This window comes from Ptychodera flava, chromosome 9 (assembly GCF_041260155.1).
Source record: "Ptychodera flava strain L36383 chromosome 9, AS_Pfla_20210202, whole genome shotgun sequence".
In the NCBI taxonomy this organism is placed as follows: domain Eukaryota; kingdom Metazoa; phylum Hemichordata; class Enteropneusta; family Ptychoderidae; genus Ptychodera; species Ptychodera flava.
The window spans coordinates 32,774,866-32,791,528 of NC_091936.1; the positions used below are offsets into that span (position 1 = coordinate 32,774,866).

At 36.6% G+C, this 16,663-nt stretch overlaps 1 protein-coding gene and 1 long non-coding RNA gene across 2 annotated transcripts; both read right to left on the reverse strand.

Annotated features, from left to right (window-relative positions):
* Positions 1-3,911: 3,911 nt before the first annotated feature.
* LOC139141282 (uncharacterized) lies at positions 3,912-6,557 on the reverse strand. The gene is made up of 4 exons (XM_070710906.1): positions 6,518-6,557; positions 6,096-6,194; positions 5,572-5,647; positions 3,912-4,637 (listed from the first exon to the last, which is right to left on the reverse strand). Exons 1-4 carry the CDS (start codon positions 6,555-6,557, stop codon positions 4,427-4,429), a joined length of 426 nt encoding a protein of 141 aa, XP_070567007.1. The 3' UTR covers positions 3,912-4,426.
* Positions 6,558-10,367: 3,810 nt separating this feature from the next.
* On the reverse strand, positions 10,368-13,486 carry LOC139140727 (uncharacterized). The gene is made up of 3 exons (XR_011554056.1): positions 12,808-13,486; positions 11,776-12,138; positions 10,368-10,619 (listed from the first exon to the last, which is right to left on the reverse strand). It is a non-coding gene; the product is annotated as an uncharacterized lncRNA (long non-coding RNA).
* Positions 13,487-16,663: the final 3,177 nt, after the last annotated feature.

Sequence of the window (16,663 nt, forward strand, 5' to 3'; positions counted from 1 at the left end):
CCAGTCATAGATTATGAGATAGATTGAAACTGTAGCCACACGCAAATGTTTCCAGTGCTCTCGATCGATAAAACAAAGTTGTTATAGTTTTTCACAAAACATCAATGATTAATAAACTGAATTCCTGTAGTGATACATTTGAAAATTATTCGATTATATACACATATTAAGAAATCATTAAGAATGAATATTACTGCGAGTTATGATATTTTTGAGTCAGAAGTAACTGACTGTTGTAATCTCGGACAAAAAGAAGTGTGTTACATACGTATGTGGACAAACCAAAAAAAGCACAGTCTGTTCCGTTGATTTACATCCGTCATTATAACACGGTATTCTGCAGTATTACAAATATTTTTGCGATAAAAGTAACGAGTCATTATGGGAGGTCATTCAATAACAGCATTTAACTTTTAACTACAGGAAACCAAACTGCAGATGCAGGGTGTACATACGGTACCACCTTAATCTTGTAAATAAAATACAATTAAATAAATAATGAAAGGGTTGACACAAAAGGGGTGATACACCAGGGCAGTATTCTCGCTGAAAATGTCGTAGCATCGTGAAAGCCCATTGATAAGGCCAATATCTGTTCAATTTTGAGTATAACTACAGAAAGCACTTATTGAAGAGAACAAGGGAAATTCATTTCAAAGCAAAAACTTCTTTATCTCTAAGACTCCACAATTTGCTTAATTTGCATATTAGGTGTCAGAAATTCCCCCTACATTATCTACAATACTCTGATACATCACGACCTAAAATGACTGATAAAAACACCCGAGACAATTTGTCAGAACAAACGATAGCTGCGTGACTAAACCCTGATATTAGCAAACGTTAATGTCATTCTGACACTCAAGAACCTTTCGGTAAGGTAGGTTATCACACGTACCACGAAATAGTTCTCGAAACTGCCCTGTTATCATGAACAAATTAAGAAAGTTCTCAATACTGAGACTTAACGCTCAATATCTCAATATCAACGATAGCAAAGTTTTAAATGTTATTACATTGTATGTCTATAACGTACACATTAGCGTTGAGAAATCGCTATTTTGTCTCAAACATGGGATCACAGTTTAGTGATAATGGCAAGCTCTATCATCGTTACCTGTAGGTAATCATCAGATAATACTGTGGTTTCTGAAATCGTCTATCTTATCACCTTGTCATATTTTACAACACGAACCATGCATTAAATCGTAAGTGCACCCCGGCTATAGTTTCGGACACTCATAATTCAACGACAGTTTTCTGTTCTTTCTCCTCACATCCTCTCCTGACATTTTCCAAGTGACACGATCAGGTTGAGTGTGCACAACTCGATAATCACGATGCATATATCATGCAAAATAAGTTGAATTTGTGCCACGGTAATTGGCATATTTCCATACTCATATCATCAGCTTTTTGACTGGATGCCAGGCTGGTGATCAGTCGGAGCATCAGCACAATCAAGTCTGTATCAAAGTACGCAATGTATCAATGTCACACACTCATAACTTGAAATTTTCAGAATAGCATGGGCATATGTTACAATTTAGTAACATGAACGACGCCATACTTTATTAGAGGCGATTTGGGGGAGGGTCACATGCGCCATTATCGATGAACTCCAATTTCCCTATTCCCAACCCTTTAGGTAGTATGCGCCTCGAAAGTGAAAGACTTAAACTTTTGCTCAAACTTTCTTCAAGGAATCTCCCAGCCATTCTCTTTCAAAATAAAGAATAAAAATTGGGGTAACCGTGCAAAGTTTGGTACCACAGAAGCAAATAACCCAAGAATTACTGATATTTAAAATTCAAAATTGCCGCCATCCCTGTTAACTCTATGGAGAAAAATGAAATTTTCGGATTTCGAAAAAGTAAGTGGTGATAAGTTTTCTTACACCCAGAGCTTTAAAATGAACCCCTACATGTGGTAGATCAGAAAAGAATTGTAAAAGTTTGAGTGTCCGAAAGTCTGTCCCCGAGGCGCGTTCTACCTTAATATTAACTACACACTACTTTGCAGAAAATGTTGAAATAGTTCCATTTAGAATAGTTCTACATTAAACTCTTAACACAATGCTTTCTAATACCCGTTGATGGATCTTGTTGTCTTTGATGTTCTGTTGATATCGATTCACAGAAAAAAGATTTTCTGTTTGTTATCAACTTCTTCCACACACGTCAAGTTCTCCACACAAAACATTTTAACATCGTTCGATATATTTTGTTGATAAGATGGTTTGAAATCAATTCAACTTGAAATGTAAACATACTTACTGAAGTGAGACCATAGACCGCTTGCCAAACATTGGCAACGAAAACACAGCTTTGTAACAAATCAACAATTTTCTAGTTGCAAGTCAGATATTATTGATGCAAATACACTCATAAGCGTCTAAACTCAATCTTCCCACGGAGGTAAAGAGACATCCATGACCTGCCAAATTCATCATTTGTGGTAAGTGAAATGCGAAAAGATACAACAAATGGTGCTTTAACTTAATATTACTTTTTCATTGACATCCTTGTCTATACAAATTACTTTAGTTTAAGTAGTTACAGAATGACACTTACTGTCACCATGAACGCTGGAGATGATAGTGATTAAAACCATCAGTCTGGATACGAAGTGCTGGTTCCGAAAACTAACTTTTGGAAAGCCAAACTCCTTCATACTGGATTCTGTACGTTTCAGCTTCTAACACCAGACAAACAAGTACCGTGTCGTCGAGTGCACTTCACAATAATCCCACACTTTCGCACGTAAGCCGACTGCCGCAGGACTTTACATGTATTTGATTTTAACGCATATGAGATTAAGGAGGGCGTTGTCCAGTACTTCCTCTTTTGTGTGGATATAATGTCAGTGGTCAAATCCCAGTATGTTCAGCTAATCAGAGTAGAGCCCCAGCCCAAATGTAAACACAATTCACGTAACTTTCAATGAATCATTTTACATACATCGTCGCCTGATTGGTCTGCTGGGGAGCAAATTTTATTTATTTACTGTCGATGGAAGTAAGACAGGTGTAAATGCTGTATGCCAGTGTAAGTAAATAACCAGAGGACTGCACAAGGGTAAATGTGTGTATTGATCGAATGATTACAAATGAACTTGTCGGGCATGCACTTCGAACATTCTATAGACAGACCATCCACAAACGTTGGGATATTACAGCTGTAAAATATGTTGATCTGATACATATTCCTCTTTCCCCATGAGACGGTTCACATACGTTCAAGTACGTACAACTGCATGAATTTGTAACTCGTGCGAACGCATACTGACTTTGATATGTTTTTAAAGGTCAAACCCCCCCCCCCCAAGTGCCAAATATTCGATTATGAGCCCTGTTCTCATCATCAACTGGAGACATGAAGAGAAAAGTGCCTGCAATGAGGTTTTGAAAAACGATCACAATGTCTGAGCTGCAAAAACAAATGTCATGTATGTATGTATGTATGTATGTATGTATGTATGTATGTATGTATGTATGTATGTATGTATGTATGTATGTATGTATGTATGTATGTATGTGTGTGTGTGTGTGTGTGTGTGTGGTATGTATGTATGTATGTATGTATGTATGTATGTATGTATGTATGTATGTATGTATGTATGTATGTATGTATGTATGTATGTATGTATGTATGTATGAATGTGTGTGTGTGTGTGTGTGTATGTGTGTATGTATGTATGTATGTATGTATCTATCTATCTATCTATCTATCTATCTATCTATCTATCTATCTATCTATCTATCTATCTATCTATCTATATCTATGCATATATCTATGTATCTATCTACTATGTTTCTGTGTATGTATGACTCTTGTAATGTTTTTGTGTGTGTGTTTGAACGTATTTGTGTAAGAGGAATGTTATCCATTGAACACATAGATTTATATTTTAATTATCAATTTAATTCTCGTTTCTCAGACTAATATTCATTTTACCATTAAAATGACAGCAAGATTTTTACATCTTTTTTCTTCTTAATATGCCGCCAGTGACAGCGTCCCAAAAACAAACCTCAGCAATTAAAACATAAACATGCTAACAACACCGTCAGAAGAGCATTACAATCAAACATGGAACAAAAAACCGCATAAAGTCAAGTGACTAATGATAAACATATATCTTAATCAAAAACACGAATTCTAAGATTACATATCTCAATAAATGAGAAGAAACAACAACATAAAAGATATATTTATACCAACGACGCAATGACAGCGTCTTCAACACAGTCTCAACGAATTGAAACAAAGACATTCTAACAATACTGTTAGACGAGCAAAACTCTCAAACATGAACCAGAAAATACATGAACTCAAGCGACTGATGAAGGAACATTTCAGGGTTCCGAAACGAAAGCGTCAAGTGGTCATAGTGTCTTAGACATAACCGATCCATCTTCGTCTCGTCATGGCACACTCCCAACATACGCAATATTTTTGACGAAACCCTCCTCCTTTGGACGCGTGTTTTCTCCGTTAGATTTATTGACATCCTTGTGAACCACATACCGAGATTCAGCGACACCTCCTGCGTCAGCATCGGCATTTTCGTTGTGACGATTATTCCATTGTGCATGTGGTCTCCCTTTTCTAATGTTAGATGAACTTCTTTTCCCTCTGTTAAAGATGGTACATAAATAGATTCAGGAAAAAGTACAATCTAATGACAAAACTAAATAAATTTAAGGTTCATATGATACTGTTCAGTCGCAATGGAAATATTGCAAGCTTATCGATCGTGAACAAGCAACATGTGCATACATATATGTGTGTGGGACATGTATATATATATATATATATATATATATATATATATATATATATATATATATATATATATATATATATATATATATATATATATATATATACATATATGTCCCACACACATATATATATGTATATATGTATATATGCACACACACACACACTTCAAACACCTTGGGAAAAGAATTTTTCAAGTAAAATCATCATATTTGTCTTCAGGATATTTTCATCTCTTGACAATACAAAATATCAATTGAGAAAGCAGAAGTGTTTCAATAGTTCTACGAGAGAGTTTCGTGGAGACAGTGAATGTCGACCAGTGCGCTCTCTGATACATGTAATAGGAACTAGGATACTCTCAGGGACTAGTTGAAATCACGACTTCTACAGAGATAGATACATTAGTCACAGCTTCAGTAGTCGCCGCTTCTTGAAACGATGAGAAATATTATGCATTTGTCACAGTTCACAATGACGTCATCACCAATGATAAAACTGTTTTTGATACTTGCATTTTTCCGGTAGAAGCAGAAGTGAAATTTTCTCTTGTCTTAAACATTTCGATTCTACACAGATAAACTACATATCATTACTTTAGTGTCACGTCACCCCATAGTGAGACAAGTGTACGACACATACTGTTCGTGCAAAAAACCCCTGTCAAACATTTGAATATCCGCCGCTCTTCAGACGGACAGTGAGTAATACATTTAGTCATTTTGAACAATTCATTGCGAAAATGAAGTACTAAATCTTAGTTTACACTAGTTAATCAGATACGAACCTGTAAGAAATGATGATTCCAACTGCAATCACGGCAACTGCAAGAGTGGCCATAACAACACCAACGGCAATGGATGCTACGAAATAAAAAGAATAATGTAACAACAACAATAACGACAACAATCATCATCATCATCATCATCATCATCATCATCATCATCATCATCATCACAGCAAATTTCGCTTAGAATACGCCTACATTTGTAAAGCAAAATGACCGCAATAATCTATGTTACCTCTATGAGAAATAACTTTGTGTTTTCACATACAACAGTGTGAGAGCACAAAGCTCATTTATTCTAGGGCCCGCAAAATTAGATCCCACTAAAGTACAGATTAGATCCCACTAAAGTACAAAAGCACTATAGAAATTTGAGTATTAAAATATATAATTGGCTGGTTTTACCTTCAGTATAAAGCAAAGAGCATAAAACAGGAGGACGCACAATTCTTGTCGTAAAGGTATACATGTGAATAGCCCTAAAGAGGTCTAAATATGACGGAAAGTCTTCAGATTTTTCATACCTGTTGATTGCGATCTTTGACTCTCATTTCCACCACCACTTTGCTCTGTTGTTCCTGGAGATGTGATACTTGTACCGACGGTAGAGCTTGATGTATTGCCTGGGCAGTGATGATAAAACTGTCATAAGCATGCGATCTTGAAAAAAATTACGTTTCAATGCAAACGGTACAAACATAAACAGAGTGCGGTAGGACTAGTTTAATGCATTACCTGAATTGGTGGGTTTAAAGGCCGGCAATTGGTCATGAACAGCTTTTCCAAACATAGATCTAGACATGGTCAGATGTTGCTATCTCAGCCTAGAGAGACAACTGGCCAAGTCTGTTAATATTCATAAGTTTACTTTACTTCATAGCTATCAAATTAATGACACCTGGAAATTCACAATTTGGCTCTTACGTGAGATTGGTAACCCCCATACCTTTTAGCTGACACCATTTTCTGAACACACTTGAAGTCATGTTATGGATTTTCCCTTTCCTAGCAAATTAAATTGCATCGTGAGCCTGCGTTACAAGCCACGAGGTATACAACATGTCAGCAAAGTTATGACGATCCAGTTTAGCACTAATGAAGCCGAGAGCAACGGTGCGGTGAGAAATCCGAACTTTGCCCTTTTTATTCATCCTTTCACAGGCATTGTGATTTTTCTAACCTGCTATGCAACCAGATAATAATGCAAGGAACCGCAACCACCCGGATTTCTTGCGGTTAGCACTGGCCAGCGGTACCACTGCACTTAGGCTTAGTCCAAGTCTGTGTATGAAAATGATTTGGTGAGTGCGCTGTATGAGAGAAATTGCGAGTTTTTGTCTGACCACGACGTTGTGGGGTAATTGCTGGATTAGGTGACGGTGATTCTGGGAGATTGAAAGTTTGCCCCAAGGAAAAATCTTTCTGCGATAACTCCTACTTATCTGTCACTGTCACTATTGGAATATCTCATTTGCTGCCTTCCCAGAACGACGCAAAAATTTAAATACACGTGATCTCATCCCAGGCGGAAAAAGCCATGAGATTCCACATTCAAACAGTTCTGAACCACCATAATAGACTATCAAAATAGTGGGGAGAAGGGAGGGAAGAGTGCGGGAAACTTTCATTCTGCTTCATCCTCCTATCTACCTGTGACTCTTACTTTTGGGATTACACAGAATCTTAACTTAGTAGCGAAGATCGCTACAAGAACAAATAAGTTCATCCTGTGGATCACCTGACATATTTTCAAGACTCGGAATAAATAGATATGTACAAACACGAGATACAATTTCATTCTTTGGCAGAAAACCTGCCCAAGGCAACAATCAAACACCTTTAGGCTCCAGTCTAAGATAACCACTGTTGACAGATAAAGCATGAATCTCACTACGTCTACGCCCAGATGCCACAGCTACGAGAACAACAGTCTTCATAGTTAAATACATCAAACCGGATTCACTGATAGGCTCATAAAGAGCTGGTTTTAATGAATCTAACAATAATGGAAGACTCCAAGAAGGCAAGTCTCCTGTGAGGAGGACGCTTAACTAAAAACCCTTTAATCAGATTATCCAAAAGAGGATTCTGACCTACACTATGCTCACCATAACTCGGAAGAAATAAACCCAACGCTGAACGATATGTTGAAATCGTTTGGGGCTTTAGACCTCTCGCCTCAAAGAGAAAAACCAAAAAGTAAGCCACAGAACTTAGAGGTGGATGCAAGGGATCGAAATGTTCTTTGCACCAACCACTGAATACTCTGAACCTGTAATTATATGAACAAAACCAATAACACATTTTATTATAACTCTGTCCTGCATAAGCCGTAGTAGGATATCTAGAGAGGGGAAAATCCATGTGCTCTTGACCACATGTATCAGTGTACACAGGGCAAAATTATCGACTGTCAAGGAAGCTTACAGAAATATACGATGACACAGTACCAGGGCGCAACAACAACCAATTTCAAACTGGCAACTCCTTGGACGAAACCAAACACAATGTTCACTGAACAAGGTGCCCAACTATGCAGTAAGGTAGCGTGCCCTTCAGGGACAGATATTCAGAATCTTACGAGATTCCTGATCTACCTCTAATGGGGTTCATTTTAAAGCTCTTGGTGTAGAAAAACTTTTGACCGTCTTAATCTTTTGAAATCGATTTTTAGTTTGAGTTTCATATGTCCGGTAAATCTTGACTAATTTGCTTCTATGGGACCAAGATGTACACGTTTACTCCCATTTTTGCTTACGTGTTTACACACGTGAGCATATGTCGCAGCGATGTCTGTCTGTCTGTCTGTCTGTCTGTCCGTCTGTGTCTGTGTGTCTGTCTGTCTGTTGGTCCCATATCTCAAAAACGGCTTATCAGATCAGAATCAAATCTGGTACATATATTCAGTTAGCAAATGGCAAGAACAGACTAGTTTTTGGTGGGTGTGGCTTGCATACTTTTTTTGTTAATTTGCATAATTAATGATTTTAGAAAAACGGATATACATTAAAAACGACAACACACAATTTGATGAGATTTGCTACAAATGTTGATCACACCAAGATATATCAGCAGTGGGAACCATTAAGGCATGACATGAAAGATAAATGCTAATTTGCATATTGAATGAAATTTCCTAACTACGGATATATGTCTGATTTGACTCGATCAAAATTAACCAAACTTGGTATGTATATAAAAGATACTATGATTTAACATTATTGTAAGTCGTTAAGTGTTTAAACTTCCGCCTATTCCTAATATGCATATTTGATGAACTTTGTTAATTAGGGATATATATTTTAAATGACTGGACCAAAGTTGATGAAACTTGCTACATGTATTGAGGCCACATGATACAACATTTTTGAAAGTCATTAAGCATTTTTACTTCAGCCAATTCCGAATTTGCATTTTTAATGAACTTTCCCAATTAGGGATATATATCTGAATGAACTTGATTGTAGTTGTTGAAACTTGCTATATACATCAAAGATACTGTGGTATAATATTATTGAAAGTCAAAAGACGTTTTTACTTCAGTCAAAACCTAATTTGAATATTAAATGAATTTACATAATTAGCGATATTTATCTGAATTGACTTGATCAAAATTGATGAAACTTGCTATGTACATTAAAGACACTATAATACAATATTATTGAAAGTCATTTAGCATTTTCTCTTCAGCTAATTCCTTAGTGATTTGCATATTTAATGATCTTTCCTAATTAGAGATATATATCTGAATTGACTTGACCAAAGTTTACAAAACTTGCTACATATATTGCAGATACCATGATACAACATTATTGACAATTATTAAGCATTTTTAATTCCTAATTTACATATTTAATGAACTTTGCTTATTAGGGATATATAACGGGATTTACTTGATCAAAGTTGGCAAAACATGCTATGTACATTAATGATTATATCAGGTACTAGGTTAAAACAATATCGAAAGTCATTGCACATTTTCATGTCAGCTAATTTGTAATTTGCATATCTAATGAGCTTTCACAGCTCGGCATATATGGCTTGAAGGACTTGGCCAACGGTAAAATTTTACACTTGCTATATCAAATGGTGATACAATAAGAGCAGTCAAATATCTTTAATATTTTTATTTCAGCTAATTACATTTGTATACTTCATGACCTTTTAGAATTAATCGGCGGTGATTATTGTTCATTATGTTGATCATAATAATTTCAATGAAGTCACAAACATGTGGCAAAGGTTCAAATTTACACATAACTTCAATATATAATGAAACACGTGAGCATTTTCAGTTCATATCTGGTTATTCTTGATTTTGAAAGAGATTCCCTGAAGAAAGATTGAGCAAAAGTTTAAGTCTTTCAGTTTCGAGGCGTATATACTAAACAAGACACAAACTGCAAAAACAAAACAAAACAAAACAAAAAACAAAAGAACAATAAAAAGCGGCAAAAAGAAACCAATGTATATTCGGAACACATTTTTCAGGGCAACTATACAGCTGAGAAAAACGGGGTTCAAATCAATGATTTTTATTGATCCATAAAAAATTTACAAGACCGGCGAATCTCAGGATGTCTCAATTTAATAAGACCGTCGTAATTTTTCATTTTTGAGCAGAGCGGAGTGAAAGATGAACACAATATTTTATTGCTATTTTCCATGTACACCTGTCTGCATAACCGGAATTACTTGATATGAGAAATATCGACAATGACGACATCAGCAAGAAGGTAAGCCTATGTTCACATTTTATAAATAACTATCAGATTTAGCATATACAGTACCTTGATCTTTAATTTCACAGTTTCTTCCTACATATCCCTCCGCACAACTACACAAGTATCCGTCATATTCATTAAAACTGGTCGGGTGACATGTTGCGCCGTTTTGACATGGCTGGCTTTTACAGACCGTGACTTCGACGTCACATCTCTCACCTTTCCATCCCTCCATACAAAGGCAATAATTGATTTGGTCTTCGGCAAAGCATGTTCCATCATTTTGGCAAACGTTGACACCGTCACATGAGATAGGAGTAAATGCTGTAATGAGACAGAAGAAAAGGTGAACACATCGTAATTCGCAACTTAGAGATGCGGCTATGCCAGTACCATAACTTGTTATAGTTGTATTTATTTATTTATTTATTTATTTATTTATTTATTTATTTATTTATTTATTTATTTATTTATTTATTTATTTATTTATTTATTTATTTTATTCATTCTTTTATTTATTTATTTATTTATTTATTTATTTATTTATTTATTTATTTATTTATTTATTTATTTATTTATGTATTTGCTTCTTTTATTATTTATTTATTTCGGACTTCATACATGTCCATATACGTTACAGAATAAGAAAAATGCATAAATATAATGATCTCATGGGAAAACAGAACTAGAATTGATCTTGGAAATACATTCCATAAATATTGACTTAGACTAAGAAAACTGTCTTTGTTCACTATGTTCTCAAATATAGTTCAATTTTAATCGCTGCACATCTATTTATCAATGTATAGGTGGGTAAAAATAGGGCTGAATGGCGTCGTTTAGACGGATAGGTTGATGGGTTGATTTTTTGAGAGAGAAAGTGGTGAATGAATTGATGGATGGGGATGCATGCTGTGGAATCGAAGCTATCTGTTTGCGGAGTAGGCTGCATCTATGCGGTCATCAAAAGGTCAACCCTGCCACGGATGTTGATGGCTGAGTGGAAAAATAGGTTTGAATAGGTCCCTGGCTAGCAGGCTAGCCGCGCTCCTGAGGCGGATAGATGTATTGATAGATGAAGGTGAGGGAGTGTTGTAGTTTGTTAAATTCGATGTGGTAAAATAGGGTTGCAACTGTTAGCATTCTTCAATGTAGCTGCATCTACGCAGCGAAGTCTGACACTTTCCCGTCGTTGACAATTTAATATCTTCTAAATCTCATGATTTTTTGTGCCAGTTGCATATTTTGTCACGGACAGATAGCTTGTGACAAACGTAGCGACGATCTCAAGTTTTCCTTCTTATATTTTCTTGAAATTTTATAAAATTAAAAAGAATTAGGCCGTGTTATATGGATACTTTCACTGTTGTGACAGATATTAACAACAAAGACGCCCGGTGGTTTGCCTTTAAGGCTAATTTTGATTTAGCCGTCGAGGGATCTTGAATTTTCTGAAAATCTTGATAAAGTACTACTGTACCTTTGTAGTATACTGCAAATCCATAATTAGAGTCTATCAAACCACTGCCGAAGTACACATGCAGTAAATTGCGTTCGGTGATTCCCACGTGGTACTGCACAACACCTCTGACATTACTTGCACCTGTGAAAGTTAATTTATTGCCCCTTTTACCTTGTAAATTGTAGAATCGGATGTTATCTGGATAACCATAGAAGGGATTATCCAAGTGAAGCATTCTTAAAGTCACGTTAAAGACTTCATTTGGTTCTGCAGTTATCTTCCATTCACATTCTTTCCAGTTCGGATACTTATCTGGAAAACCCGGTGAGAATATCCACCCTTGTTGAGAACCAATCGTGTAACCATAACTGCCAACTGTACCTAGAAATTCAAAATTTGAAAGTAATATCAGTGGATAAAACAACACCTGACCGCTCTTCGCATAAAGATGACTACGTATAAGCTATGTCAATGACAAGACCATCAGCCACTTTCGTTTTAAAAGTGAAGAAAAAGCGTATACACTTGATACTGATATATTCTGAATTTTAAACACTTGAGTACGTCAAGTACCAAGTTCATGCCATTACGTCGCGGAATCAAAACTAAAACTTGTCAAAGTAGAGCACAAAGTAAACCTATAGAAATCTTCGAAAGAAACGACTTTGGTCACTATTATAACACGGGATGTTATATATTGCATTGATACATTGGGTGTTCATACTATTAGAAACAACGCATCATTTTAATGTGAGTCTCCCTATGGCTGAGTACTTCACAAATACGAGAACTCATAAATGCCTGTTATTTAAACGCCCTTTTGGCGATCCATTGGATCGCTTTTGTTCTAGTTTGTGAGAGGATTACGGAGGTGTGATAGCCTTTTGTTTTCCATTTAAGTAAGTACATTTTCTGAAGAGACAGTATGGCGCAGACGAAGGCCTTTATATAAGTTGCATAGTAATATCATAAATAGTGTCACATACAGTATATACGTATGCTGTGTATTTGAAGTCTGTATAATAATTTGCATATAGCATCAACACTTACAGCTATACACAGCGCTTGCTTTCTTCCCACCACAACTTTGTAACGATGATCCTGAACAAAGTCTATTACAGTCGAAGCTCAAGAGGACGTCATATCCAGTTGATGGTAGGATTTCACCGCAGCGACATTCTCTTCCGTTCCGCAGTGATGCTAATTTGAATCTACTACCTTTACTTCTGCAGTGTCCCAGGCAGCAGCTTATGGCCATTTTATCAGAATCAAGTGCCGAATGGCCGTTCGTAAATACAGCGTTGCCATTCCCGGTATGGTCACTAAAACAACCTTGATAACCAGGATCTAAGTAAACAGAAACACAGATGAGATGAGTGTAGTGAGTATTCATTGAACATAAAAATGTCCATATTATATTGGCCTTAAGATATATCAGTGGTAACGTATACTTATATATTTTGGAAATTCTTGAATATGTAAGTAAGGCAGTATTACTGAGTCTGGCTGGTCGATTGCTATGTTGTGTCGGGAGTGAAACTAAACTGATCAGCATGCCCTACCTTCTAGCTTGATTTTTGAAAGAGCGAGGCTAAAATTTGGCGGAAATTAAAACAACTCGAAAAATGTTCGATAGCAAGTGGTATGAGTGCTCAAATTCAGGCAATGGATGATCCCGAAGCCATCTATGTGCATAACACATTTTAAATAGAGTGGCAAATATAGATGTGAAAGCGAAAATACAGTTATAATGTGACATCTTATCAAAATATTTGCACACCACTCAGTGCAATGCAGTACTGTTGATTCATGAAACAGTACTGCTTTTGTCTATCAAAAGTTACTTTGTTGAAAGGCATGTTTATATGATGACACAGTCCCCACCTGCTAATGGGCACTTTGATTACATGTCCTTGGAGAGGACAGAATCCTGTTCATTAATTAGGTCCATGATTAAGAGTACTTGTGATAGAGCTGGGGCTAATGGCCGAGGATGAGTTTGTAGTACAGTTATGGTTAAATTATTGAATTGAACAAGTGATATGTGAAGAGAGTATTGATGGCAAATAGCAATAGTAATGGCAGTGAGAGACGGTTGAGACGTGGTCTGAGCTAAGGCTCAAGATATGAAAATATCGTAACAAATTAGCCATCAGGCAGCCATATTGGATCGTACCGTAAAACCATGAATATGAATATGAATATTACATGATTATGTATGACATAGGTCAATGTCCCATTACCAACTTTGAACGATATCGGTGAAACATGTCTGAGTTATGGCTCCGGACATGGATAAATCGTAACAAAATGGCCAACACGTGGCCATATTGGATCGTATCATGAAACAAATCGATGTGCATATGTAAGACGTAGGTCAATGTCCCTGTACCAACTTTGAATAAAATCGGTTCTGACGTGTCTGAGATATGGCTCCGGACCTAGAAAATCATAACAAAACGGCCGCCACGTGGCCATATTGGATGATATCACAAAACAAATCGACGAGCATATTTAAAGTAAAGTGCAAGCTATTTAAAACTTATTGTTATCAATTGTATGTTGGTAATCTCTGGGTCAGCTGCAATAGCAGCACCCTGAAAAAGCCAAAAGCTGGTTACAACAATGTAGCCCGCATACAGTTGGGTTATGACAAGCGTAATAGCGACAGTTCAGTGTTTGTTAGTGATCTGCTTAAAAGCAAATTTATGGTTTATTGAGACGTATATGAACAAGTGACAACATCATCATACTAAAGGTGCATGATACTATGTACTTTACAACTGATTTGAGAAAACGGTTGATAAAGACAATTTTCTTACTCTGAGTCAGTATTACGAAATGTTATTCCAAGAGCAATTATAGTTGTTTTTTCGAAGTTAATCTGTATATATGTATATATTTTTCTTATTCTGTAATATATGGACGTGTATCAAGGTCCTACATAAAAAAGGAGTAATTTTTGTACCAAGTTTGAATGAAATAGCTTAGGCATTTCTGAGAAATCTGCGTGAACGGACGGACGCACGGACGCACGGACATGACCAAACCTGTAAGTCCCTCGGGACGTTGTCCGTGGGGACTTACAAGCAGCTGCGGTATTAGGTTAATCCACAGGGGACTGTCTAAATGTCCGTCCCCAGGGGTGGGTAGGTGTTTCGTTGTATCGCTAATAAAGATATATTCTACCAACCTTTGTTGTTTCGGTCTTAACTTAGCACTGCCCTTGACAGTCTTGCGTATACGTTTTATCAACATGCTGCGTCTATTATCTGATGAGTTTGAGTGCCTAATTAGCCAAAGTAATCAAGGGTAAATTACTAATCTGTGGACGCTCTCACCAGATTATCACCGGATTAACTTTATTATACCTTGCTGGTGCGTTCGTTGTTGACTTTGTCAAATTTAATCCGGTGATAATCTGGTGAGAGCGTCCACAGATTAGTAACTTACCCTTGATTACTTTGGCTAATTAGGCACTCAAACTCATCAGATAATAGACGCAGCATGTTGATAAAACGTATACGCAAGATTGTCAAGGGCAGTGCTAAGTTAAGACCGAAACACCAAAGGTTGGTAGAATATATCTTTATTAGCGATACAACGAAACACCTACCCACCCCTGGGGACGGACATTTAGACAGTCCCCTGTGGTTAATCCGTAACGGTTGCTTTTCTGTAGCAAACAAATGACCGGTTTGTTGTTCAGTGACGATATCTGGTTTATGAAGAAAACTGAAATCCAGATACCTCAACGTTTTACTTGGCCCCGTTGTCTTGTTTTAAAATGCAATTTTGATGTCAGTTAGGCAGTATATTCAACTCATATTACAACAGGGATGGTACCAAGGCCATTATGAAAGCATCGACTGCGTTTGTTTGCATTTTTTCAATCTAGTTTTCCAGGTACATCTTGATGTGAATATTTTGAAATTAATCACATATCTGTGCAAACTCACTTTTATTTAAGTTGAAACGTGCATTTCTGCATTTTGTTCAAATTTTTGCCTACAACCGTTTCAGTGTCTGATTATCTCTGGCCATACTAATACCTCTGCTGCTGCTGCTACAATCAGAGAACTTATCAAATGTCAAAACCCCGAGAAGCTATGGTTAAGAGACACTCACAATGACAGTAGACCCAAGCAACGTTGTCATGCCTACAGTTAGAAATCTCGGTTTTGTATTCACACTGAAATATACTTTCTTCATTTCCTGAACATTCTACATCAGTCATCATTATTCCATTTTCATTTTCGGTTAGAGTAGAAACTTCACCCGTTTCGGGGTTAGACTTAGTGGAACGCATTGCACCTGGAAAACCTGCAAATGAATGTAACCTTTGATTTATCAAACCACTATAAAGATCACAGTGGCGTTTTCAAAGATAATATGGCATAATAATGGGAATTCGAACAGGCAAAGCATCTCTCGAAAGATTGGATGGTGTATTTGTTGTGAAGGACTCAACTGATCGGATTCAAAGTCTTCAAGATGAGGGATATTCCGATACAAAATTCAATAGAATTTCGATAGGATTTTAATAACATTGTACGACGCCCAGTTACCTAGCGAAGATATCACTGTAAAAACAACTTGGCGAAATCCCCACCCTTAAAAAAGACTTGTTCAATAACTGAGCTACATTGTTACTAATATTCCGACTGCGACTCCTCCACACACTGTAGAGTTCATGATCACTCGCGCTCGATACTCGCATATCACACATCGCACACAAACTTTATCAGAGGAATGAATACATCGCTTTACTGATCGATACATACATAAATTATGAGATCTATTTGTATATTGCAAAATATGTCTACACTTCTCGGAGTCAACATTTGCATGTGACAAGGGAATATGTTTCTCTTACCGACTTCTTTACAAACGACTTCGGCATCTT

Excerpts from the sequence above, each read along its gene's own strand:
- LOC139141282 (XM_070710906.1), bottom strand. The coding sequence starts at position 6,557 with ATGACTTCAAGTGTGTTCAGAAAATGGTGTCAGCTAAAAG. Across the intron at positions 6,195-6,517 it reads AAAATGGTGTCAGCTAAAAG|GCAATACATCAAGCTCTACC; the intron begins GTATGGGGGTTA and ends ATCACTGCCCAG. Across the intron at positions 5,648-6,095 it reads TCAAAGATCGCAATCAACAG|CATCCATTGCCGTTGGTGTT; the intron begins GTATGAAAAATC and ends TTTATTTCGTAG.